Source organism: Sarcophilus harrisii, chromosome 5 (assembly GCF_902635505.1).
Source record: "Sarcophilus harrisii chromosome 5, mSarHar1.11, whole genome shotgun sequence".
NCBI classification, from domain to species: domain Eukaryota; kingdom Metazoa; phylum Chordata; class Mammalia; order Dasyuromorphia; family Dasyuridae; genus Sarcophilus; species Sarcophilus harrisii.
In genome coordinates, this window is record NC_045430.1 from 269,997,354 (window position 1) to 270,023,772 (window position 26,419).

The 26,419-nt window shown below is 48.1% G+C and overlaps 1 protein-coding gene across 1 annotated transcript; it reads right to left on the reverse strand.

Moving 5' to 3' along the window:
• Positions 1–636: 636 nt before the first annotated feature.
• Positions 637–26,118, reverse strand: MTURN (maturin, neural progenitor differentiation regulator homolog). The gene is made up of 3 exons (XM_031940497.1): positions 25,569–26,118; positions 8,408–8,530; positions 637–2,084 (listed from the first exon to the last, which is right to left on the reverse strand). Exons 1-3 carry the CDS (start codon positions 25,728–25,730, stop codon positions 1,974–1,976), a joined length of 396 nt encoding a protein of 131 aa, XP_031796357.1. The 5' UTR covers positions 25,731–26,118; the 3' UTR covers positions 637–1,973.
• Between the last annotated feature and the right edge of the window lie 301 nt (positions 26,119–26,419).

The window sequence follows — 26,419 nt, forward strand, 5'->3', positions numbered from 1 at the left end:
GCCCACCTCCTAAAAAGATTACACAAAACCCAATAAGCTTATATATTGAAACATATATATATATGTATATATATATACACACACACATATATAGATGCGTGTGTATATGTACATGTGTATATGTGTATTTTTTTTTTTAATTCAAGATTTTGGCCATACGGCAAACATACTTTGGAGGCCTTCAGAACACAAACTGTGGGGCGGTTCTGACCCCCCAACCCATGCATATTCAAGCATTCTCCCACCCCTGAAACGGACTGCTGAGCCCCATCCTGGGCTAAGGAAAAATTCCCCCGTTCTAAGTCATTCAAAGTGCCAACTGAGAGGAAGGGATGAGAAAACATACCCTGAAAGGATCCTGCTGCCCAAAAGCTCCTCCCCAAAGGTTTGCAGAGTGAATGATGACGGAGGCAGTGGGCGCTTCTGAGAGTCACCTACACGGTGCCTCAATCACCAACTTTTGGTTAATCTTGTGTTGAAGGACCGAGACTTTTCAAATCACAAAAAATCAGTCAATACACTTAGAAGTATTTGATTCTTTAAAAGCAAAGGAGGTTATATGATGGGATCCTCTCCTCCTATTTGTTTTAGACTACAAAGCAGAGAGGGAAAGTGGCAAAAGATTCCATTACACGGTTTCGTTTGTTTTTTTATAATTCTGACCACAGTTGAATTGAGTTCCCTAATAAATGTATTTATGGCTTCAAGGTTGACATGGCACTTGAACTCTGAATGACATCCATATATTAACAAGTTGTCAACTCACCAGAAAAGCGTGAAGTTGGAAGTTTCATCTCTCACACAATATTTTATGTATTTTTACAAAGTCACCCAATGATGCTCATTGTTTTTTTTTTTTTTTTTCTTCTCAACGGTGACAAAGTAGCTTTGGACTGGAGAGGCAGCGTGGAAGACATCACCAAGTACTAGACCTGGAGGCAGCCTGGTGCAGTAGTAAGAACAAGGGATTTGGAGGCAGAGGGCTTGTGTTCCAACTCTGTTAGTTACCACCTGTATGGCCTTGGGCAGGTCACTCTGCTGCTCTCAACCTCAGTTTCCTCATTTGTAAAATAAGGCAGTTAGACTGAGGTTCCTTTTAGAAATATGACCCTTGAATCAAAGAGACCCAGATTCAGATCTGGCCTCTAATAGTTACTATCTGTGTGATCCTGCTCTGGTCATTGTAAACAACTCTCTGAGCCTCATCTTCTAGATGGTGACATGATCCTTGACATATTGTCATTTAGACTTGGGAAGTTTTCAAAGCCATTTAATATTTCTGTAATAAATGAGCTCCCTGAGGGCAGGGATAGCGTCATTTAAAAATATTTGGATAATATACTCACATACAGTAGGCGCTTAATAAATGTTGAAGTGAGATTAAAAAAAAAAAAAACCCTTTATCAGAGGTTTGTATTTATCTCCTACTCCTCCTGAACCGATTTGAGGAGTTTGCATCCCATGTTTAAAAATCTGCTCTTTTGCATTTAAACTACATCGAGATAGCAGAACACCTGCTCTAATGAGTAGTTAAAAGATCATGAAATCAATGAAAAAAAAAAAAACCGTGCATGATGTCTACCCCCCACACAGCTCTCCCTTGGCCAGATCCAAACCTGATATAGTCTTCAAACTGGCCGGTCAAGTCAGCAGATGGGAATCCTCTGCCGTGAACAAAAGAGAAAATGAAGCTGGCTACAAAAACGGATTCTAGATTCAAAATGGCACAAGGCAACCAAGAGGAGGCCCGGCTGCCTCCTGGGAGCAGAAGGGGCAGGGGCGGATCAGGCCACCCCGTAGCAAAGCTGATCACAGATATTTCATGGTGGTTAAAATGCTATTTCATTTTAATTTGGATGCTGGGAGTCAGACCTCCTGTGGTGATGAGCCAATGCAAAATGCAAACACAGGAGCCCAAGACCCCACCTGGCACCAAGAAGTTAACACGTGTCCTCCTCACAACCCTCCAAAGTTTACTGCTGACTGACGCCCATCTGTTGGTGGTCGGCTTCGGGCTCATCCTCTTCCACGTCCGCGCTGTACTCCTCAAATGCGTCGTCGTCTATATCCGGGAGTCCCAACAACTGTTTGCAAAGGGCAGAAGAAGCTTCGGTGAGTGGGACGCCTGGGACTTGAGGAAGGGGGCCCGGGAAAAGGTAAGTGGTTCCCCCAAGAGTCATTTAAGCAGCCCTTGATAAAGCCCCTTGGCATTTTTCCTACGTCCTGGGGACCCAATCTAGCCACTGCTGTGCTAACTGTATGACTGTGGCCAATCCTCGAGACTCCTCAGACTCTCAGTGGGGCAGGTCGCTCTCTCCATCTTTGTTTCTATGACCTTTTTTTTCCTTCCTCTCTTCCTCCCCTCCCCTAGGCAGCAAATAATCCAATATATGTTAAGCTTGTGAAATTCTTCTATATTTATATATATAATATAAATTAATATAATAAAATATACAATATATATGTTATATATTATAATATATAGTATAATATAAATATTTAAATGATCTCAATATTATAAATTTATTATGTAATATATATGTACATATATACATATATACATTTTCACATTTATTATGCTTCACAAGAAAAATCAAATCAAAAAGTAAAAAGCTGAGAAAGAAAAAAAAAAAGCAAGCAAACAACATGATGTTCTTGTTTTCTAATATATTTGGTATCTTAGTCTTTCTAGGGGATGGCTAGCCACATTCTGAGGCCTACAGATTACCTAATTTTGAAAAGATAAAAAAAAAGATGTAGCGTCACAGACAAAGCCAAAGTTCAAAACATTTAAGTGATTCCATGCAAAGTCTAAGTTACAATGGATGGCATTTGCTGGTCATTCCTAACAAGAAGGGGGAGTGCTGCCTACAATTTCACTGGAAACCTGTCATTTGACTTCTCCACATCTGGGCTCAACTAGCTGTAGCATCCTGACCACGTCTGCATTCAAGGTAGGCGGCCTAAACCTGAAGTTGACCAGCCCGGGATAGAGGAAGGGGACTGAGAGGGAGCAGTACACTGTCATGCTTAGGGGAACGTGCGACACCAGCAGGAAGTCACTGTTCGGAAGCTGAGGGAGGGAGAAGGGGAAGGAATAAAGGAGGGATTCACCCCTATCTGCCATCTGGCAACTTCCTATTTTTAATATAATAAGTTTATTTTTATTTTTTCCAATTACATATAAAAAAATTTCAACATTTGTTTTTTTTTTAATTTTTAATTTTAAATTCTCTTCCTCTTTCCTCTACATCACTTCTCTCTGAGATGGTAAGCAGTTTGTTATAGGTTATACAAGTATAATCATGCAAAACTTATTTCCATATTAGTCATTTTATGAAGTAGATTCCTTTTTTAATTTATTATGCCTGCCAAGTGCTTTGCTCTATTGTTTCTAGTTGCTAAAGGACTGCAAGTATCGTCAACACCCTCTAAATCTGGCACCCTGGGGAAAAGCCCCATTTACCCCATCCTAGTTACAGCTAGTTCTGACTTGTGCCTAGCACAGTGCCCAGATTGCAGCAGAGACTTAATAAATATTCACTGAATTGTATTAGGAAACATGGCTGTCTTCAAGGCCAGATTTTGCTGTTGTTTCTCTTCTTCTTGAACCAAAAGGAAGGCTATTGAAATGGCGATGAAACAAGCCTGGGTAAGTAGGATTCTTAGCCCCAGGGTGTAGCTGACTTGGGTTTCTATGTGACAAGTAACCAGCACAAGCAGGACCTCCAAGGCTGGAGCCAGGCCAGCCCAGCGGCTCTTCAGAGAGTCAGATGTGGGTAATGACGCTTTCTCAAGGCATTCTGGGAAATGGCGCCTTTTGTCCCTCCTCCTACAGAGGAGCCCATAAGGTTCCATGCTTCAGAGCCTCAGGAGCCACTAGGTTAATGCTGGGACAGCCCCTCCCTAGACATCGGTGGTCTCCTGGGCATCAAGACCGACAAGACCACAGGAGCAGTGGTGACTCCTTCAGGATTAAGGGGATGCAGCTATTGCCACCAAAGGGAGAAATGTCCGTCCCTGTAATGGCCAGGAGAGGGAGGAGGAAACCACAGGGTGTTAATTGATGACACTGAGGTAAACCTCTTGGGGGAGCCCCCAATACAAGGGCTTTGTCTATTTGTGAGCATCCCCCCTGTATCCTGTGGTAGGTTGGCAATTCCCTCCATGGACAGCTAGGAATTGGGGTGCTGCAGGAGGGGGCAGGTTTTTCCGTTAAGTAAAGGAAGAGGAATAAATAACAAACCTCTCATCTTTGGGTTACTCTGTGATGTGCCTGGTTCCCCGACACAGCTGAGACAAAAGTCTCCTGATCAGAAGGAAGCAGCTTGGGAAATAAAAAGCCTGTGACCCATCAAAACAAAGCCCCCAAACACCCTGAGATGAGGTGCATTAGCTCCTGTGAGAGACATGGGCTGTCCCTGACATAACTCAGCACAGCGGTGTGTGCGACTGCCCCCCCAAAATGAAGGGGACTCTTCCTTCCCTTTCTCGTGAGCTAATTCTTGCCAAGTCCACGTGACGACGGATGGGCCGGCATGAATGGCTGCAGCCTGCAGCACTGCTCATGTCAGTGGGATCGTAGATCCCGGAAATTACAGCTTACAGGCTTCCAGAGGACCGGAAAGCAGCAGGTCCTGTCACTGGGACTTTGGGTGCCTTCCAAAACTACCCCTTCCTGATTCTTCTCTCCCTGACCAGCAGGCACAGTCTTGTCAATTGAGTCTCCGCCACCTCTTCCATTCCCTTTTTCCACTTCCAAAGGGGCCTCCCTGGTTCGGGCCCTCAGCGTGACTCGCCTGGACTTCTGCACCAGCTTCCCCGGGTCTCCCTGCTCCCAGCCTCTCCCCTCTCCTAGCCCTCTTGGGCTCCAACCTGGCTTGACAGGCTGATCCCGGCGTATTCTCCATTCCAGCCAACAGTCACCTTGCCATGTTCCACGGGATCATTCTGTCTCTCACTCCATCCTCCCTTCTTTCTTCCATCCCTCATTCTACCTCCCAAACCAAATCCTCCATTTTTTCTCTCATCTTCCGTCCCCTCTTTCTTCCATCCCTCATTCTGTCTCCCAGTCCAATATTAAGAGGGTCAGTTGTTACTGATTGCACTGCAGTCAGGTCTCCGGCCCGGGGCCGTTCCCTTGAGGCCAGAGGCCCCTTGGGAAGCGGAGGCAGCTCGCAGGCGTTAGTCTCAGTCTGGCTCTGAGACTGACCGTGGGGACTTCAGCACATCCCCTTCCCACTTCAGACCTCTGTTTCCTCATCCCTCGATCGGTAGAATAACAACTAAACAAACCTACTTCATAGCATTTCTATGAGACAAATTTCCTCAGTTGTAAAAGCGGGAAATTTGTCCACATTGAGGAAGGGAGGACTCCAGGAGGATGAGGATGCTCCAGAATCTGCTGATCTTATAAGCAACTGTGACTGTGAAGAACACATAGAAATACTGGAAGGTTCACACAGAGCAAGGAAAACAGCTGCAAAACCAGTTACACGCTGACTATGAGCATAACAACAAAAGCTCACATTTATATAACGCTGAGTAGGTACCAAGCACTCTGCTCGGCGCTACAATTTTAACATCATTTGGTTCTCAGCAACCCCGAGAGGTAGTTGCTATTATTATGCCCATTTTACAGATGAGAAAACTAAGGCAGGTTGAGATGAAGTGACTTGTCCAAGACCACACAAGTGTCTGAGCCTGGATATGAACTCAGGCCTTCCTGACTCTTAGTGCTCTGTTCATCATGCACGTAGCAAGACACAGATGATGTAAAGAAAACATCCAAATATCTCTGTCTCTGTTTCTGCATCTCTCTGTGTCTCTGTCTCTGTCTGTCTGTCTGTCTCTCTCTCTCTCTCACACACACACACACACACACACACACGCGTGTGTGTCTCTCCAGGAGGGTGTGTGTTCCCACTGAATTTGCTTTGTACAACCCTAAAGTAGTAAACCCTGGACAGGAGGCCTTTAAAGGCCTCCCCAAGTAAGGTCCATATGGGGAGAAGGCAAAATGGCCTCCACACTGGAGGGAAGTCTCTGCCTGCTTTAGGGCATGCTCCCCCCTGCCTGGCCCCACTCCTGTAGCAGCAGAGGCCGGGGCCTTATGCAGGGCTGACTTCCTTCCCCTTGGGCGGTTCGTGGGATCACATGTGCCTCCCACTCCCACCCAGCCATGAGCAGTCAGTCAGCCCCAGGTGAGCCCATCCCCTTCCCAGCCCATCTCCACTTCTCTGGGCCGCCCCTGGAGGTAAAAGGAACTAGAAGAAGCGCTAGGAAGAAACAAGAAGAGCAGGAAGTGAAGTTCCTTCCTCTCCGTCAGAGCCTGGACAGCTCACGCTGCCCTCTGGGGCACTCTGGAGTTCTCCCCAGCACCAAGCTTTCTTATTTGGCTGCAGCAGAGGAAGCAGGAGAAAGAGGGAGGGAGATAAGAACTCAGGGTTGGAAAGTGTCTCTGTTCACACACACACATACACACTCACACTCATACACTCATTCACACACACTCACACTCATTCTCACACATTCATTCACACACACATACACACACACTCACACATACACTCTCACTCATACACACACACACACACAACACGCCTGATGGACGAACCCCAAGTCCAGCCCAAGCATTCCTTTGAGTGCAATACACTTTTTTTTAGGACAGAAATGTGCAAATCCCCCAAAACTCCCAGGAAGGAGCGCCCCCGGGACGTGGGGCGGCAGGACAATCACTTCCAAGTCAATGATGAACATGGTTCTGGGATCACAAAGTCACTTTCCCTACAGGTTCCCCTCCCCCCCCAAGGGGCTGGGTGACCCGATCGACTGTCCCAGAACTCAAAGGCAAAGGATCCCAATGGTTTCCTGTCCTGGCACCTTGGGGGGGGGGGGTTGGGCATGTCTCTCCTAAGTATGTGCTACTGCTCGACGAACGGAGTTGCATCCATTATTTAGGCCGAAAGCTCCCCGGGAGCCAGGGTGGATTCATGCTTTCTTTACTTCTCCCCAGGCCTTGAACAGCGCCCAGTGCCCAGGACAGGGGGCATGGGCCTTAAGACATGGGCCCGAAGGACCTTGAATAGAGAAAGCAGAATCGGGACAAGAGCTCCATGGCCACAACAAGAGAAAGTGAAAGGACAGTCAAAGAAAGCAACCGTGGGACAACTGGAAGAACTCTCCTTGGTGCCAGAGGGGAGAGGGTGTGACATCTTTCCTCCTGTTAGCAGAGGGCTGGTGGGCTGCGGGGACTGAATGCTGCACACGCTGTCAGACGCCAGTCAGTTGTTTCTGACTCACTGGTATGTGGGGAGAGAGGGGTATAGACAGGTGTTATTATAGACAGGTGTTACTCTGATATAAAAACAAAAGGTACTGTAGATATTTTTAAAATGAGAACACATCTAGCTATCATTTTGCTGCAGCAAAAACTATCTCAGAGAAAAGGAAGGAAGGAGAAGGGGGTAAGAAGAAAAGGAGAGAAGGGAGGAAAGGAACGAGAAAGGAAGGGGGCAGAGAAGGGGGAAAGGAACGAAGGCTAGAAAGAGCGGACTTTGGAAGGACAAGTTTCAGATGTTCAGCCTGAAAGCTTCACCCACCTCCATCTTTATCCATGTTTACAAGACTCCAAATCATCCCATCCGGGTCTTGTTCTTACTCTCAGAAGCTCCAAGCCCTTTATACACATCAAGGGTGCTAAGCCTTTGGTCATTCCTGTCCCCAAAGTCAGACTGAGGTGGGAGGGGGGTAGGGGGCAGAGAAGGGGCTCAGGGGAGCTCATCTGAGAACGTTCAGATTGCACAACACAAGCCCTACGGTGGGAGGCAACACACCAAAGGACAGTTCCAAGAAGCAAGGAATCAGAGGCATTAATATGGCCACATCACAGATAGACCAGTGGAACCCGAAGAAGATACATTAAATCTGCGTGTCTGTGACATAAAACACCTCGGCAAAAATGGCAGCAATGGTGGGAGGGAGCAAGGGATCAGCTTTCAGTCTTTGTGTCTGTGACATAAAATGTCTCAGCAAAAATGGCGGCAGTGGTGGGAGAGGGAGATCGGCTTTCAGTCTGCATGTCTGTGACATAAAGGACTGTGTAGGGAACAGATTCTAGATCAATATTTGTTATCTTAGATCCACTGGGTCCCCCAAGTATTTGGCCGGTGTGAGATAAATCAGCCACCAAAGGACCCGTTTTCCTTCCTATCGGGGATTCCCAACAGCCTCACTGCTCTTTCAGAAGAATTCTTTCCCACCCCCATAATCTCACAGTCTCCCCCAACGCCCAGAGCTCTCCATAAGGCAGAGAGGCGACAAAGCTCTAACAGTCAGCTGGCTTCTGGGACCCTCCCCACCCCTCCCCGACTCCCAACCCGTTAGTAAAGCCCCAACCGGCACCTACAGGTCTGAAAGACTTGAAGACTTTTTCCAACACTTCATGGAGGGTCTTCTTGCCGCACGAGGAGATGTAATCCTGCGCCAGCTGCAAGAAAGGCAGGCAGTCTTCGCTCTCACTCCAGACGTGCTGAGCCCCCACCGGAGGAAGGAAGGAAAAACAGACACGTACACACCGTTAGAGCCTCGAACACGGCAAAAGTCAGAGCAGTCTACAGTAAGCGTGGCGGAGGCTGCGGAGAAAAGCATTTTACCCAGAGGATCGCCCGCAGATAATCCTCAGGCCAGTTTTGGCCAATGGCCCCCGCTCTTCCTCTACCAGATCCCTTGGACCAGATCTGCTAACAAGGTTTCAAGCCTTCGTCCTCAGTCCCATCACACTGCCCAACCTTGTGGTCCTGGTGTCAAGAGGTGGGCAGAGAAGTCAGGGATCTAAATGTACCAGCTCCTGGATAAGGGACCCGACTTGGCCTGTGGCCCGCTGGCCCTTCCTGTAACGGTTCTATGGGCGGGGGAAGGGGAAAGGGGGAAAGACGGAATGATTTTTATCCTCTTACTGAGTGGCAGCTTCCCAACAGGGACCTTCTCAATTTCCAATTTGCATCTTAAGCATTTTGGCACAGTTTTTGGCACAGAGTATGCACTGAATAAATGCTTTTCCATTCCTAAGCAAAGACACTCGTGCTGGTTGGGCTTCACTTTAAAAAATGCTTGTGAGTTAGAAGGGAGGGGGGCAGGAAGAGATGTCACTTTTCCCTGCTCCCGCCACAGTGCCACGCAAAACATTCTGGGAGCCTGAATTCCCACTAAGCCCCCACCTTAGTGACCTCGGACTAGCCACATGAGCTCTCGGGGCTCAGTTTCCTCATCTGAAAAGTAAGGGGTAGCATTAGATGGGTCCCCTCCCAACTGCAGTTTATGCCCTGTCAGGCCCTCTTTAGTGCAGGGTCCACCATTGTCTGAAAGAATCGCCAGGATCACAATCCCAGAGAGCCAGCCCTGAGAGGCCACCCCTTCCGGAGGTCCTCATGTGACAGAACAGGAAACTGAGGCCCAGGGAGCTACAGTGACTTGTCTGAATGAGCACATGTAGGACAAAATTAGAGATGGGATATTAATCTGGAATTAAAATAGTACCGTCCTTCTCCTCCTCCTGGTCTGCCTCCCTCCCCCTCTTCCTCCTCCTCCATAATCTTGGAGCTTTTAAAGTTTTACAAAGAGCTCGTCCCATAACCACCCTGCGATGCTAATAGTGAAATTATCGTCCCTGTCCCCAAGCGGGCTCAGGAAGCCAGTGGGTTTAAGCAGCCACCGCAGCCACTTGTATCTGAGGCGGGCTCTGAAACTTGGAACTCTCCCGTTCCCACCCCCGCCCCTGCTTCCCCACCCAAACCTCCAGATTTCTGTTTTTGAGGAGCCAACATGTGCTAAGGCTCTCAGGATCAGTGGCTTCCTCAGCAGCCGCCAGGTTTGCTCCGCATGAGGCTCCCCGCTTCAGCGCAGTTTTCTAAGGCTGAGGGAGCCTCCCCCTCGGTGCTCAGGCATCTAGAGGCTGCCCCCGGACCTTTCTAGGTTCAGAAACCTGCTCTGCCCATCTGCCCCAGGGAGGGGCATGGCCTATGCCCAGAGAACATGGGCAGAACGTGGGTCAGGGTCCAGGATGACTTCTGGGAGAGGTCGGAGGGAACTGATCAGCTTGGGGGGAGGGTGTGAATGTATGTGTGAGAGAGAAAGACAGAGAGAGAGAGAGAGAGAGAGTGTGTGTGTGTGAGTGTGTGTTTGGGCCTGGTGGAGACAAGCAGAGGATGAAAGGAAGGAAAGGGGAATGGTGCCCGGGGAAAACCAGTTTCCCAAGTACTGAGGACTCTTTCCTTCCAAGAAAGAAGTGGGCTGAGCATCATGAGCCCATCGTGAGTGTGCTTGGCAAGGGTTCCGGGATTGGAGTTGGAACAGCACAGAACCCCAGAACGCAGAGGTACAAAGAACGTCAGGAGCCGTCTTCCCCAAGCAACCCCCCACAGAGCTATCCCAGCCCCCTCCAAGTGACCAACCCCCTTTGCTGGGATAGCTCCTTTGAGTGGAAACCAATCCAACATGTGGAACTGCCCACGGCATTCTGGGAAGGCTCCCATGGCCAGAAAGCCTCAGTTGGCTTCCTGGCAGCCTCCTCCCTTCCTGCTGGCTCTGCCCCTGGACATGAAGCCCCCCATTTTCTCCACCTCCAATTGGAACATCAGGGGGTCCTTGGTGTCAGTATAAAAGGGGAAAGGTCAAGACTTTTCCTCTCAGTTATAAAGGGTGCTTAGGAACTCTATACTGTGTTGGAAAGAAAACTGGGCTGGGACTCAACTGTTGGATGTGCAGTCAGAAAGTCCAGGATTCAGATCCTACCCTAGCTTCATCTGGTGCCTTTGGGCAAGTGATTCCATTTCAGAGTCTTGTTTTCTCCATCTGCAAAATGGGGATGATAATATTCTCACTTACTCCCCCAAGCAAGGGTATGAGAAGGAAAGGGATTTCGAAACCCTAAAGCCTTTAGCAATGTGTCTGTGATCATGGCCCAGGCGAGGGCCTTATAACCCTCGGGTCATTTTCTCCTTCACTGAAGGGCTTCTCTGGGCTAGAGCTGCTCCCTGCTACAGCCGGGCAAAGAGAGCCCAAGGCTGGGCACCCGCAAGCATTTCAGCAAAGGCTGAGGAAGGAATGACTAAGGGCCTGCTGGCTGCCACGTGAGTGGAGACAGAAAATACTACAACTGCTCAAGTATCTAAAAGGCTCTGGAAGACCCAGCAAAGGCGCCTATTGTATATTTTTTATTTTTTAAGGAGGTTTTTATTTTTAAAACATATGCATGGATAGCTTTCAACATTCATCCTGTAAAACTTTGTGTTCCAAATTTCTTCTTCCTCCCTTCCCCCACTTCCCTCCCCTGGACAGTCAAGTAATCCAATATAGGTTAAACACGTACAATTCTTCTATACGTATTTCCACAAATATGATGCTACACAAGAAAAATCAGATCCAAAGGGAAAAATGAGAAAGAAAATAAAAGCAAACAAATGACTACAAACAAGCTGAAAATACCATGTTGTGATCCACCCTCAGTTCCCACAGTCCTCACTGGGTGTAGATGACTCTTCAACACAAGATCATTGGAACCAGCCTGAATCATCTCATTGTTGGAAAGAGCCATGTCCATCAAAATTGATCTTCATATTGTCTTCTTGTTGCTGTGTATAATGATCTTCTGGTTCTGCTCATTTCACTCAGCATCAGTTCCTTAAATCTCTCCAGGCCTCTCTGTATTCATCCTGCTGGTCGTTTCTTACAGAACAATAATATTCCATAACATTCATATACCAAAACTCACTCAGCCATTCTCCAGCTGATGGGCATCCCCTCAGTTTCCAGTTCCTTGCCACTACACAAAGGACTGTCACAAAAATTTTTGCCCATGTGGGTTATTTTCCCTTTTTAACGATCTCTTTGGGATATAGGCCCAATAGGATCCAAATTGCACAGTTTGATGGCCCTTTGGGCCTAGTTCCGAAATTCCTCTCCAGAATGACTGGATCTGTTCACAGTTCTACCAACAATGCATCAGTGTCCCAGTTTTCCCACATCCCCTCCAACATTCATCATTATCTTTTCCTGTCATCTTAGCCAATCTGACAGGTGTGTAGTGGTACCTCAGAGTTGTCTTAATTTGCATTTCTCTGATCAATAATGATTCAGAGCACCTTTTCATTTAATTAGAAATGGTTTCAATTTCTTCATCTGAAAATTATCTCTTCCTATTCTTTGACCACTTATCCATTGGAGAATAACTTGTATTCTTATAAATTTGAGTCAATTCTTTCTATATTTTAGAAATGAGGCCTTTAGCAGAACCCTTGGATATATTTTTTCCCAGTTTACTGCTTCAAAAGTGGCTATTATAACGAATACTATGGGAAATGTGCATTTGAGACATCAAAAAGCAAAGGATTTGGGGAGATCTAAAGCAGATGGCCTGAACCTGACCAGAGATGTCAGGGATTTTCCTCTTAACACTGATTTTTCAAAAGTTTCCCTTTATTGAAGTTGACAAACATGAAGAATCAAGCCTCTCCCCCTGGTGAATACCTTCCAGGATAGTCTCCATTTTATGGGTTGATCCAGACCACCATGCCCCGAACTTCTGATTTTCTCCAGCCTTTATTCCCATGCCCTTTCCCCTTTATGTGTTGCCTTACCCCATTAGACTAGAAGCTGCATGAGGACAAGGAATGATTGTCTTTTACTTGTATTTGCACCCCTAACACTTTTAGCACAGTGCCTGGCAAACATAAAGAGCTTAAAACATGCTCATTGTTGTTGCCTGCCTTCCATTTCCCTATATAAGGAGAAAAAGAGGACTTTGTATGAAACCATATATCTCTGTAACATATGGCTTTTAAAAGTATATTTAAGTTTTAACACGCCAGTTCCAAACCAGCCTGCCTCTTTTTCTTCTGTTTATTTAAATAAGTGATTGAAGATCTTTTCTTTCTTTCCTTCATTTTTGTTTAATATTATAACTATCTTTAGGAGCCACTCTTCCCACCCCCACCCTCAAGGCCCTTCTTTCGAATAAATAATTATAGTTGTGAAAAATAAAATGCCCACATGGGCTGGAAATATATGTCCAATTCCATTTTTTCTACTCCAACTATTTAAACACAGAAGAGCAGCTAGGTATTATGGTGAATAGTGTCTGGGGTCTAGAGTCAGGAAGCCTTTTCTTCCCAAGTTCAAATCTGGCCTCAGACATTTCCTAGCTATATGACTCTGGACAAGTCACCTAACTCTATTTGCCTCAGTTTCCTTAAGCCAAAAGAGCTTAAGAAGGAAATGCAAACCATTCCAGCGTCTTTGCCAAGAAAACCCCAAATGGAGTCATGCAGAGTAGGACACAACTGAAAACAACTGAACAACAATATTACAATAATGGCTGGAGATGGGAGGACTTGGCTTTCCATCTAAGGGAAAATCTCACAACCTCACTGAGTCTTAATTTCCCCATCTACAAGATGGGGCTAAAAGCACTTCCTTTGCAGGTTATGGTGAAGATCAAATGAGAAAAGATATGTGAAGTGCTCTGTATACCTTTTAAATGTGCTATTGTTGTATTTTTATTAGCATCATTACTACTGCTGCTGCTACTACTACTACTATTGCTGCTGCTGCTATCACTATCACTATTATTATTATTACCATTACTACCATCACCACCACTACTACTACTACCACTATCACTATTATTATTACCACTACTACCAGTACTACTATCACTATTACTACTACTAATATTACTACCACTACCAACCATCACCACCACTACTACTACCGCTACTACCACCACTATCATTATTATTATTATTACCACTGCTACCACTACTACCACCACTATTACTATTATTACTACCATTATTATCATTATTACCACTACTACTACTATCACCACTATTACTATTGCTACTACTACTACTACCACCACCACTATCACTATTACATCATCATCAACAACAACTACTATTACTACTACCACCACTATTACTACTCCTACCACCACCACTATCACTACTACTATTACTACTGCTACTACTACTACTCTACCACTATTCCCACTATTACTACCACTACTACTAATACCACCACCACTACTACTACTCCCACTGCTATTACTACTACTATTACCACTTCTATTACTACCACTACTATTACTATTACTACTACTACTACCACTATCACTACTACATTATCATCAACAACTATACTACTACCACCACTATTACTACTGCTACTATTACTATTCTAACTACCACTACTACTACTACCACTATCGCTACTATTATTACCACTACTACCAATACTACTATCATTATTACTACTACTAATATTACTACCACTACCACCATCCCAACACCACCACTACTACTACTACCACCACTATCATTATTATTATTATTACCACTGCTACAACTATTACCACCACTATTACTACTACTACTATTACTACCACTACCAACTACCACTACTACTATTATTCCTACCACTATTATCATTATTGCCACTATTACTACTACCACCACTATTACTATTACTACTACTACTACTACCCCTATCACTCTACATCATCATCAACAACCACTACTACTACTACCACCACCATCACTACTGCATCATCATCAGCAACTACTATTACTACCATTCTAACTACCACTACTATCACTACTACTCCTATGACTGCTACTATTAATACCACCACCACTACTACTACTACTATAACTACCACCACTATCACTACTACTATTACTACCACCACCACCACCACTACTACTACTACTATTATTACTACCATCACTACTACTACTTCTACCACTATTACTACCACTACTATTACTATTACTACTAACAACACACTTCATCAATGAATCAACAAGCATATATTAAGAACTCATTGTACGTCAGGCACTGTGTTAGGTGCTGGGGATAAAAAAAAAAGGTAAAAAGAATTCTTGCTCTCAAGTTGCTAAAGTCCCACCGGGAGAGGCAGCATGACTATATAAGTGTGCACAAAATGAACACTAGGGAGCCAGGAGAGGGAGTTAGAAGTTGGGGATGTCTGAAAAGGTTTCATGTAGACTGAGCTGAAGGATTAAAGAAGCAAAGTATTCTAAGAGATCAAGTGAGGCGAGAGGGCGTTCCAGTCAGAAGGCCTTGCCAAGGCAAGGAAACTGGAGAGTTTTGTATTCACCAGTAAAAAGAGCCAGATGGATCCCAGAATGGAGGGAGAAAGTCACTCATCACAAGGCTGGAAAGTTAAGTTGAGGCAGGCTGTGAAGGGCTCGATAGACCTGTCGCTGTCACTGGATCGATTTTCAGACCTAGATTTGGGCCAATTTTCCCGATTCATTCTGGCTTTTTGATTCTGGGTCAATCGCTCCACTTCTCCTAAACTTTTAAGACTCTTAGTTGAGGAACGGCTGCTAATCTGTACCTGTGGAAGGCAATTCTGCACTGGGACTTTCTCACATGGATGAACCCGCAGCTCCAGTTTTGAAACCATCTTTCTCTTTCCTTTGGGCCACTATTTTCTGCTGGACCAAACAGTAGTTCACTTATAGTTAAAAGTTCTAATTAAAGATAGCGTCATATTTTTCAAAACTGGGAGTAGGGCAAGTATTCTACCTTGGGAAATCATTGCTTTTCAAGGCAAAAGAGATCTTCCTCGTTTTTTATTTTCTGAAGCAAATGGAGTTAAGTGACTTGCCCAGGGTCACACAACCAAGAAGTATTAAGTGTCTGAGGTCACATTTGAACTCAGGTCCTCCTGATTTCAGGGTTGCTGCTCTATCCACTGAGTCAAGAGACCATCCTCTTTTTAAGGAATAAAGATGCTATGAATTGAGGTGAAATGATTTAACCAACATTACACAGATTGGAGGCTGATATTGATCCCAATTCTTTTTTTTAATCTTCATGTTTTTTAATTTTAAAAACATTTAATTATTTTACTTTTTTCCAAATACACGTAAATAGAGTTTCATTTTTCTAAGGCTTTGTGCTTCCAGTTTTTCTTAGTCCCCCTCCCCAAGTGATCTGATACAGATAATTCTTTTCCATATTTCCTTATCTGACATGTGTAAGAAAAACCGACCAAAACTGGAAAAAAACATGAGAAAGAAAAAAAAATTACAAATATTATGCTTTTTTCCATATTCAGTTTCCATAGTTCTCTTTCTGGATGGGCAAATTCTAAGTTCGAAGCTCCTGAGAGGAGCTAAGAGTAACCCCTTTGTTTCACAGATAAGGAAACTGAGGTCAGGAGGGGAAGGGACTTGCCTCAGCTCACACAAGGAGTGAGTGGCAGAGAAGGGGCTCGAAGCTAAGTCTTACATGAATCCTCTTTTTCACTGAGGAGGAAACCAGGAAGTGACTGATCCAAGGTCACACAGTAGGAAGTGGGAAGATCTAGTCTTCTTGATTCCCAACCCAGGCTTCTTCTCACGGAATCATCACTGTCCAGCACTGTTTCATAAGGAGCATGATGTCATTTGGCACAGTGGATAAGAGTACTGGAAAACTCTTCCACATGAGTTCAAATCTGACCTCAGATATTCCCTGGCTGTGTGACCTTGGCCAAGTCACTTAACCCTGTTGGACTCAGTTTCCTCATCTGTCAAATGAGCTACAGAAGAAAATGGCAAACCACCCCAGTATTTCTGCCAAGAAAACCCCAAACCGGCTCATGAAGAGTCAGACATGACTAAAATAACTGAGCAACAACAAGAAATGGCCTCAGTGTGGCCCATTTTGAAATCTATCCTAGGGAGGGAATTCATTCTTGCACATTTCAAAGAATGAGCCCCCCCTGCCTGAATGCGCAGCAGATAGTGATCTCTTGATGCCCCAGTCTCATCCAATGAGACGCTGGCAAGGATGAAACTCTGTGGGAATCAAAGCCTGCCCAGCACCAACTTACTCACGCATCCATTTTTAAAAGCTCAAATGGGGCAGCTCGGTGGTTCAGTGGATAGAGCAACAGACAAATCTGGCCTCGGACACTTAACACTTCCTGGCTGTGTGACCCTGGGCAAGTCACTTAACTCCAATCACCTCAGCCATTAAACAAACAAACAAACAAATAAATAATGAACTGATAGATAGATAAAATGAAAAGTATCTCCTTTTCAGATCTATCCGAAATTCATTTTTCTTTGCTGACAATAAGCATTTTATAACCTGCAAGCCCCAAATTTTGGATTAATTAGCATTGGCTCGGGTCTGGCCCATGAGGAAAAAAAAAGTTTGCAAATGATTCGTGGATAACACGTAAAAAGAAGCTGCAGAAAACAATAACTAGATATTTGAAGCCGTGTGTAGGCAGGGTTTGCATCAAGTCTGGCTAGGAACGAATGGCCGAGCTTCCTCGGGCCACAGAACCTGGGCTAGAAGGGGCCTAGAAGGCACCAACTTCCGATCAACTTATTTTACAAAGAAAGGGAAACAGAAAATTAATGACTTGTCCACAAAGGAGCCCGGGTTCTGCACACAGCCTTTCCCAACTCCTCCGAATGTCGGCGTCCTCCCTTGTTTTAACTGCTTTGGACATATTTTTGTATTTGTTTGTATATAATTCTTTGGGTTCCTCTTGTCTTCCTCCACTAGAACACAAGTTGTACCTGGGGCCCAGAACAGTCCCTGGCACAGAGTGGGCAAATAAGAAAAGCTTGCTGACCGATCGCCCAAGGTGCCACGTGGCAGAGATGGGAGTCGGTCTCTTACCCCAAACTTAACCCCGCGGTCTGAGGGGAGTTTAAACTTGGATCTGCTGGGAAATAACAGCACCTGACCCCTGAGCAAGAACGCTGACTGATCCCCGGACAGCGCCGTCCTCTAGAGGAGATCCAGCCTGGGAAATGAAATCAATGGATGGCCTTGCTCACCAACCAAAGGAGAATATGGAGGGGATGTGCTTGTGTAAATGGGGGGGGGGAGCCTTCCCTAGCCAGCTCTGAGCTCGGGATGGGGGGGGGGTGTGGACACCATGACTTCCCCCTGAACTCATGCAATAAACAGCTGATGCAACAGAACCCACTCCCGTCTGGGGAACTCACTCCCACCGGGACAAACACGGGAATCGCACAGGGCAGAAACCCGGGAAAACAACAGTAGCCACTGCACAGCTTGGGCAATGGGGTAGGCAGCCGCATGGATTTCTGGGTACCGTGGGGATTTCTTTTGTTTTCTCTCCCCCCCCCATGCCCACCCAAGGGATCCTAGGCTCATCAGGCAATCAGCCAACATTTATTAAGCACCTACTGTGTGCCAGGCACTGTGCCAGGTAGTGGGGATTCAAAGACAGAAATGAGAGAGCTAACTTTGAAGCCATCTGGTCTGATCTCCTCATTGGAGGAAGGGGAACGGGAGGAAAATAATGTGTTCACGATAATAGGTAGTAAGTGACAGAGCTGAGATTCTGACCCCAAACCCTTAGACTCTCAATCCAGGGCTCCTCCACTGACACCGGCGCTTTCCTTCACTGAGAGCTGAGAGGGACTTTAGAGATACTTTCTATGTCACACCAAGCCCAGAAGCATTTATTAAGCACCTTCTGTTATATCCATGTAACATGCCCTTTCTTTAGTTTAGAGCTGAAAGTGACCTTAGAGATACCTTCTATGCCATGTCATTAAAAAAGCATTTATTAAGCACCTTCTATTGCATCCATGTACTGTGCCCTTTCCTTGACTTAGAGCTGAAAGAGACCTTAAGAGATACTTTCTATGCTACACCAAGCCCAGAAGCATTTATTAAGCACCTTCTGTTGTATCCATTTACTGTGTCCTTTCCTTGACTTAGAGCTAGAAGGGACCTTAAAGATAGCTTCTACACCACGCCAAGCCCAGAAGACATTTATTAAGCACCTTCTGTTGCTTAATATTATACTGTGTTCTTTCCTTGACTTAGAGCTGAAAGTGACTTTAGAAATAACTTCTATGCTACATCAACACAAAATCATTTATTAAGCACCTTCTGTTGCATCCATGTACCATGTTCTTTCCTTGACTTGGAACTGGAAAGGACCTTAGAGATACCTTCTATATCATGTCAAGCCCAGAAGCATTTATTAAGCACCTTCTGTTGTATCCATTGTACCATGCCCTATCCTTTCCTTGACTTAGAGCTGAAAGTGACTTTAGAAACCTTCTATGCCGTATCAACACAGAAGCATTTATTAAGCGCCTTCCATTGCAAAGGACAGAGAACTGTTAGGTGGCAGAATGCACAGAAGCACTGGGCTTAGAATCAGGAAGACTGCCTGATTTCATCTGCCTGAGTTCAAATCTGGCCTCCAACACTCCCTAGCTGTATGAGCAAGTCATTTCACCCTGTTTGCCTCAGTTTCCTTACTTGTAAAATGAGAAGGAAAAGGCAAAGCCTCCAATATCTCTGCCAAGAAAGCCCCAAATGGGATCTCGGAGAGCAAAAGAACAACAAAAAGTTGCATGGAACACTGTTAGGAGGTCGTGGGGATTAAAAACAAAGCCAGTTATGCTTTAAGGCCACCCCCTCATTTCATAACCAATAAGCACTTATTATATGCCAACTAGATGCCACATATCCTACAAGATAAGGAAATGGGTCAGGAAGTAAAATGATACAGGAAATGAATGTAGAGCTTCTGATTCTCGATTCAAATGTTCTTTCAGTGACTCCTGTGGCCACACACTGTCTGCCTAAGCATCCCGAAATGCCAGATCCCAAATTTATTTATTTATTTTTATTCAAGTTATTTTTCAGTTCCAAATCCCACCCCCAGGATCAGTCTCCAGAGCTGGAAGGGCCCCACCCACCTCCTGGACCAAGGAGGTTCAGATAGTAGCCTGAAGGATATTCAGGGGTTATGAGAGAGAGGCAGGATTTGAACCCAGCTCTTTGGACTGTGACCATTTCCTCCTTTGGTTGCCATGGACTCTGCCTCTGCCAGGCCGGCGAGACACGTGGGGCCCTTATGTGCATCAAATGAAATCCACTGGATTACAAAGGAAACCAGTTATAGCAACATGTAGCCATCAAAATAAAACAAGTGTTTCTGAAGAATTGTAACAGGATTGAAAGAAATGTAATAGAACAAGATTTATAGGTCTAACATTTTCTGTAATAATATAATATAACCCCCATAAATTATTACCCCCAAATCAAAAACTCTCTCCCTCTCCCCTCTCTCTTACTGCTCTCTTTATCTCTCACTTTACACTCTGTTTCTCTCTTTCGGTCTCTTGGTGTCTCTCTGTTTCTGTCTCTGACTCTATCTCTGTCTCCACACACACACACACACACACACACACACACACACACACCATCTGTCATTGAAGCCCCCTCCGCTCCCCTTACTCATCATCTCCTGATGGCTGCAGAGTCGGGCACTAGGTGGTTATGGAAATTCAGTGTTCATGGGATTCGGGCCAGGCCCTTCCTGTCCCCTGCCCCGTGAGTCACGCTCTCTATTTACTGGGCCCTCCTACCTTTCCCATGATACAGAGGGAAGGGTTCCCGGGGCTTTTCCACCCTTGGGGCAGAATTTTGGGGCAGGCTAAGGACTATGGAAGGGGCAGAAGCTTGAGTTCTGGGGCCAGATCCGACTTGTGGGGAGGGCAAAGGAGACATCATCACCTCCAGGCTGTAAGGGCCTGGCCACGGAGAACCAGAAACTGAGAGGCAGACCCCAGAGTAAGAACCTTTGTATCTGCTTCTCTCCCCCTAACAACCCGACCTCGTGAGCCACAAAGCATAAGGGCTTCTTGCCACAGATTGGTCTCAAATCACAGAAAAGGGCCGGGCACGTAACAAGTGCTTGATAGATAGATAATGGTTGGCAATGGAAGGGTCTTTAGAGGGCCATGCTCCTCTGACCCGTGAAAGAACGATGGCCCCGTGTGCCAGTTAATCCGACAATTCTGTACACCCAAGGGAAGACTGGATAATTTAATTCAAGTCTGAGGAATGGGAAACTTTGAGGCCCCCCCTTCTGAGGCTGAATTCAAGCATCAACCCACGTCCCTGAGGGCATCCCAGCACTGTGGCAAGTGCGTAGGATTTCAGTCAGAGGGTAGGATGGGCCCCCCACCCCTCAGCTCGGGTGGGAACATGCACGAACCCCCTCCAGTTCATACACAGCAAGGGGCCGGGCTCAAGGACATCCCGGAGAGGTCTCCCGGCTGCTCCGCTCACAGAGACTGGGACGAGTGTCTCTGGCATCGTCAACCCAGGTGCATTCCTGCCCTTGCCCACATCACTTCTGATTTGCCCTTTGGGGCCAAATAAAACATATTTACTCATTTTTCTTCCTTTTCCTAACTTATTAGCAACAGGATGTATAGCCGGGCCCACAAGGTTACACGTTATTCGAGCAGGTCACCTTTACTCTCCACCACTGACCTAAAGAGGAGCCAATTGCCCCAGATCCCATTCAAATGATCTCATCGGTTCGAGGGGATTCCCTGCGCTCCCCGCGTCTGCCATGTGACCAGCCGCCCTCTCTCTCTGACTCTAGGAAAATCCTTTAGTCCCAGCCCACAAACGGTAAGAAGGTAACAGCCTCGGCCCCCTCTGTTCCCAACACTTTCCCTAAACATTTCTCCCTTTCCATCGACCCCACATCTTTCCTTAAATAGAATGCCAAGGGTCTGCAGCGCTCTCCTCCCTATCTCAGTGTTCCTTAAGGGGGAGGGGTAACAACATGTCAGTTCTTACACGTTCTAGGACGGCCGTGGAGGAAAGGGCCTGGTGTGAGCGAGACACGGCCGACCCCCTCTCCTTCTGACTGTGAAAGCCCCTGGCCAGAGCTCGAGGCTCAAGGGAAGTCAAATGTGCTCGGAGGTTCGAGGAGTCACTTCTACTGGTCACACACACACACACACACACACACACACACACACACACCTGCCTACCCCCTTTTCTTCCATACTGTTAAAGTCCCAGTAGTGCTAGGAAGTTAAAGGAGCCATTTCTACTGGTCTCTCTCTCTGTCTCTTTCTCTGTGTCTCTCTGTCTCTCTCTCTGTCACACATGCACGTGCACACACACACACACACACACACACGGAGCTGCCCATCTTGCATGTAGATTATTGCCAATAACACATTCCTGGAGCCCAACAAAACCTCAGGAGCCGAGGCTTGGCAGGAAAGGGAAACTGGCTGGCACATCAGTGCCCACTGCCCATCCTCCTGCTGGTGCCAGTAGTACCCCCTCCCAGAGCCAGAACGCCGTCTCCAGAGGGGAAAATGGGCCGGCACTGCCACTGACCTCTGCCCTGCTTAGGTGGCCAGAGCTGAAGGCCCCACACTAGTGGGGACACATGAGGAGAAGAAGCTGAGTGGACCTGTAGTCACTCTCTCAGGGTCAAGGACTCTGAGAGGACCATTTTCATGCATGAATGACAATCCCTCCCACGGGCCCCTGTGCAAGCTGGTCACGCCCCCCAGAGGCGCCCACTTCCTCCCAGGCAATCCATTCCCTTGAATCTATCTTTTAGAGATGACATCAATATCACTGGCCTCCTTCGGAGCAACGTCCTTTCCTAAAAATTGTCCAGAACTGAACCTGGTACTCCAGGTGTTGGCCGGACCAGGGTGAGATAGAGTAGATCTCTCATCTGCCCAATCAGAGATACCTTCCCAAACTCAAACCTGGCACTTCCCTTGGGCAAAACCCTTGGGCACTTCCTAGCTGTGTGACCCTGAGCAAGTCACCTAACCCAGTGGGCCCCAGTTTCCTCATCTATAAAATGAGCTGGAAGAGGAAATGGCCAATCATTCACCCCCTTATCTTTGCCAAGAATATCCCAAATGGAGAAGCCAGAGAATTGGGCATGATAGAAAAGCACCTGCAAAACAACAAATGAATGGACAGATTGGAAGAGCATTTATTAAGTGCTTGCTGTATGCTAGGATAGCACAAAGCAGAAAAGACAAAGAAACACAAAACCTACTAGGCCCTGCCTTCAAGGAGCTTCCATTTCACCGTCCCATCAATTCCAGATATTTTAAAAGAGGGTTAAATTGATTTCATTTTTCTGCTGTTGGTTAACAGATTTCATTGAAACAAAATGGATAGAGCAGTGGATGGAACACTAGCCCTGAAGTCAGGAGGACCCTTCAAAGCTGGTCTCAGACACTTAACCCCCAATTGCCTCAGCAAGAAAGGAAGGAAGGGATTTGGAAGGAAGGAAGGAAGGAAGGAAAGAAGAGATTTATCTTCATCTTTTCAATGTAACACCTTGTAACAGAAGAGTTATGAGTTACTAAGTTTCGAGAAAACCCAATGAAGAAAAAGTGATTTTTTTGGGTTGCTGCAACCTGCAGAAGCAACTTAGAGAACCTACCTAGCAAATAACCACCTTTCCCACTTTCTTTCATTACTTTCGTTACATTTCTTTCATTACATCACTTAATTATCAGGACGTTAAAAAAAAAAAAAAAGTTTCCCGGTTTAATATATGAAGAGACTTCCGAACGAGCCCAGCAAAATGTTCATCAATTCTGGTAACTGGTTCTGCCCATTAAAAAATGCCCGTTAGAAAGGAAACTTGCTAAGCGCAATGTACCATGCTCACAGTAGGAACAATTACATAGAACTTTGAGGCTGCCGAGTGCTTTACAAACAGCTAATTTTATTCTCAAAACAACAGGCAGGTTTCATTATTATCCTCATTTTAGAGATGGGGAAACTGAGGCAGAGATTAAGTGATTTGCCCAGGGTCACACAGCCAGTCAATGTCTGAGGCTGGCTTCTAACTCAGTCTTAGGCAACAGGAAGAGAGGTTTTCTTGGCAGAGATATTTGGACTGGTCTGCCATTTCCTTCTCCGGCTCAATTTACAGACAAGGAAACTGAGGCAGACGGGGCTGAATGACTTGCCCAGGGTCACACAGCTAGTGAGTGTGCGAAGGCATATTTGATTCAGGAAAATGAGTCTTCCTGACTCCAGGCACAGCTGCCTCTCTCTAGGTTTAAGGTACCAAGATTAGGAAACCAAGAACAATCCCTGCTCGTTAAGGCTTACTCTAATGGGCCTGGGAATGGAAATCGGAGACACTTTGGCGATACAAGGAAAGCCCTACTAAGTGCATCGGAGAGTTCAGGGAAAGTATTGGGAGAAATCAATTTTAGCAGGGAGTCAAGGAAGGCTTCCTGGAGGAGGCGTTGTCTAAACTGGGTCTGGCGAAAGATAAGTTCAGTCCGGTTGAATTTGGGGGTGTCTGAGGTCAGAGTTGGGGATGGGGGGGAGGGGATTAGAGGGTCTGAATCGCAGATTCACCAGGGGGGGCCAAGGCTGGTCCGAAGCTTTCCCTCGGAAGGTAGCACTGCCCGCCTCGAGCCCTGCCCAGCTAAGCTTCCATGACCACACAGCAGCCCAGCAGCTTCCATTTTATGGGGGGGGGGGGGGGGGAAGGAGAGGGATTAGGTTCTCTGTGCTCAGGAGTCAGGGAGTGAATGGGACCCTCTCCTGGCCCCCACTGGGTTAGCTCAGGCACCCTGAGGCGGACCCTCCCCCCAGACCCCTTCCAAACTGATCCTCCCACCCCTTCCCCCCCATCCCGAGTGGGAGGGAGGGAAGGAGGAAGCACAGGGGGACTCCTGCAGCTCCAGGCCCCGGTTCGCCGGGGATGGGGGGGAAGATCTCCCCGGACTCCTCCCCAGTAAGGGAGGGGCCAGGAGTGGGTTCCGGGCACTGGTGGCTGGAGGCTGCCCAAGGACTCCGCGCTCGGGAGCACGTTTCCAGTTCCCCTCTCGGCCCCCAGCGCCTGTGGCCGAAAAGGCTGCAGACCCCACCCTCCCGGGCAGCCACCCGTCCACTCTCAGGCTGGGCGCGCGCTCACTCACCCGAGCCCACAATCCGCTAGCAGCTAATAACAACGCGGAAGCTGGGCGGGTGCTGCGGGCCGGGCGCGCCCCAGCCCTCGGCGCGCTTGGGCGTGGGTGAGCGCGGTTTGGGGGATCTGGGCGGAGAGTCCGCAGAAGGTCCGGGAGCCCTGGCACGGCCCGGGAGCCGCGGCTTTGCGCCCATTTCCAGGAGCAGGGAATCACTGGGGGGAGGGGTGCTGGCTGGGAGGGGGGTTACCCGGGGAAGCCAAGGAGTCGCGCGGTGCGCGAGAGGGAGGGGACGCAAGGGGAGCCTGCGGCCAGCCGGAGCGGCATCCACGCAGGGGGCGGGGAGTGCCGGAGGGCTGCCAGCCCAGGGCGCGCCCGGCGGGCCTCGGGACGGAGCTGGCCCCGCGGGATGCCCTCTCCTCAGCCCGGGCTGGCTCTCCGGGGTCCCTGCGCAACTCCCCCGGAATCGGGGCAGGGCGGGCCGCGGGGTCGGCGCCGCCGCGCGGGATCCTCCCCAAGTGCGCTCAGGCCGCTGGGTCCGCCCCCCGGGAAGTCCGCAGCCCGCCCCGCGGGAGACATCCCCCAGCGGCCCAGCCCAGAAAGGCCAGTCCAGCCCCGACCCTCCCCCCAGGCCCGTCCGGGCGGGCTGAGGCGCAGGGGAAAGGGGAAGTCCCCCTCACCCAGCCCGCTCCCCGCACACCTTCAGTCAGCCCGCGAGCCCCTCCCGGCCTCCAGCCGGGGGTGCCGCCCTCCCCGGACACTTACAAAATTGTCCCCGCAGCCGTTGTCCGGACACAGCACGTAGAAGGAGACCCCCGGGTCGGCGTAGAAATCCATCCTCCTCTCCGTCTCCTCCGTGGCGATGAGGTCGAAGGGCGTGTTGGAGCACCATTTGTCCGCGACGTCAGCCAGCTGCTGGAAATCCATCCCGTCGGTGGCCCCCGCCTCGCCGCCCTCTCCACTGCCCTCCCGGCTCGCTCCTCCTCGCTCCGGGGCTCCCGGCTCTAGCTCTCGGGCCCTCCCGGCGCCGCTCTCGGCCTCTCCGCGCCCCGCGCGCTGCGCTCCGCTCGGCTCCGCTCGGCCCGCGCTTCCTCGGCTCCCCGCTCTCCCGGGACGTCGGCGCTCGCGCCCGGGGGCTCTTCGCGGCCAGGGGCTGCGCGCGGACTTGCTCTGACGCCCGGCCCGCCCGCTCCGGCTCCCAGGAGAACTCTTGGCGGGGACTGTTTACATGTTGTGGGCGAAAAGCGGGCGGCGTCGGGCTCTGCCCCTCCTCCTCCTCCTCCTCCTCCTCCTCCTTCTCCTCCTCCTCCTCCCTCCCGCTCCACGGACAGTTGGGCTCGGCGGGCAGCGTGGCCAGCGGCTGGCTGGAGTCGGGGGGCGGGGGCGGACGCTGCACTAGCTTCTGCGAGAGGACGGGACGCAATCGCCTCCCTCGGCTCCTCCTAGTCACCGAACAAAACCTTCCTGCCGCGCCTCCCGAGAGCGGAGCCTGCTCGGCCCGTGACGTCACAATGCCGGGGAGCCAATCGGCGAGGCTTGGAACGTTCGCAAAAGCCCACCTGGGTCCGCAGCCCGAGCCCCGTGAGGTCACAGTGGGAGCCCTCGGGGAGAGAGCC

What these genes read in the sequence shown, in the direction of transcription:
- MTURN (XM_031940497.1), bottom strand. Translation starts at nt 25,730, where the DNA reads ATGGATTTCCAGCAGCTGGCTGACGTCGCGGACAAATGGTGCTCCAAC. An exon ending in ACGGCTGCGGGGACAATTTT is followed by an intron (nt 8,531 to 25,568) that starts GTAAGTGTCCGG and finishes GTGGGGGCTCAG; the next exon opens with CACGTCTGGAGTGAGAGCGA. An exon ending in TCTTCAAGTCTTTCAGACCT is followed by an intron (nt 2,085 to 8,407) that starts GTAGGTGCCGGT and finishes CTTTGCAAACAG; the next exon opens with TTGTTGGGACTCCCGGATAT.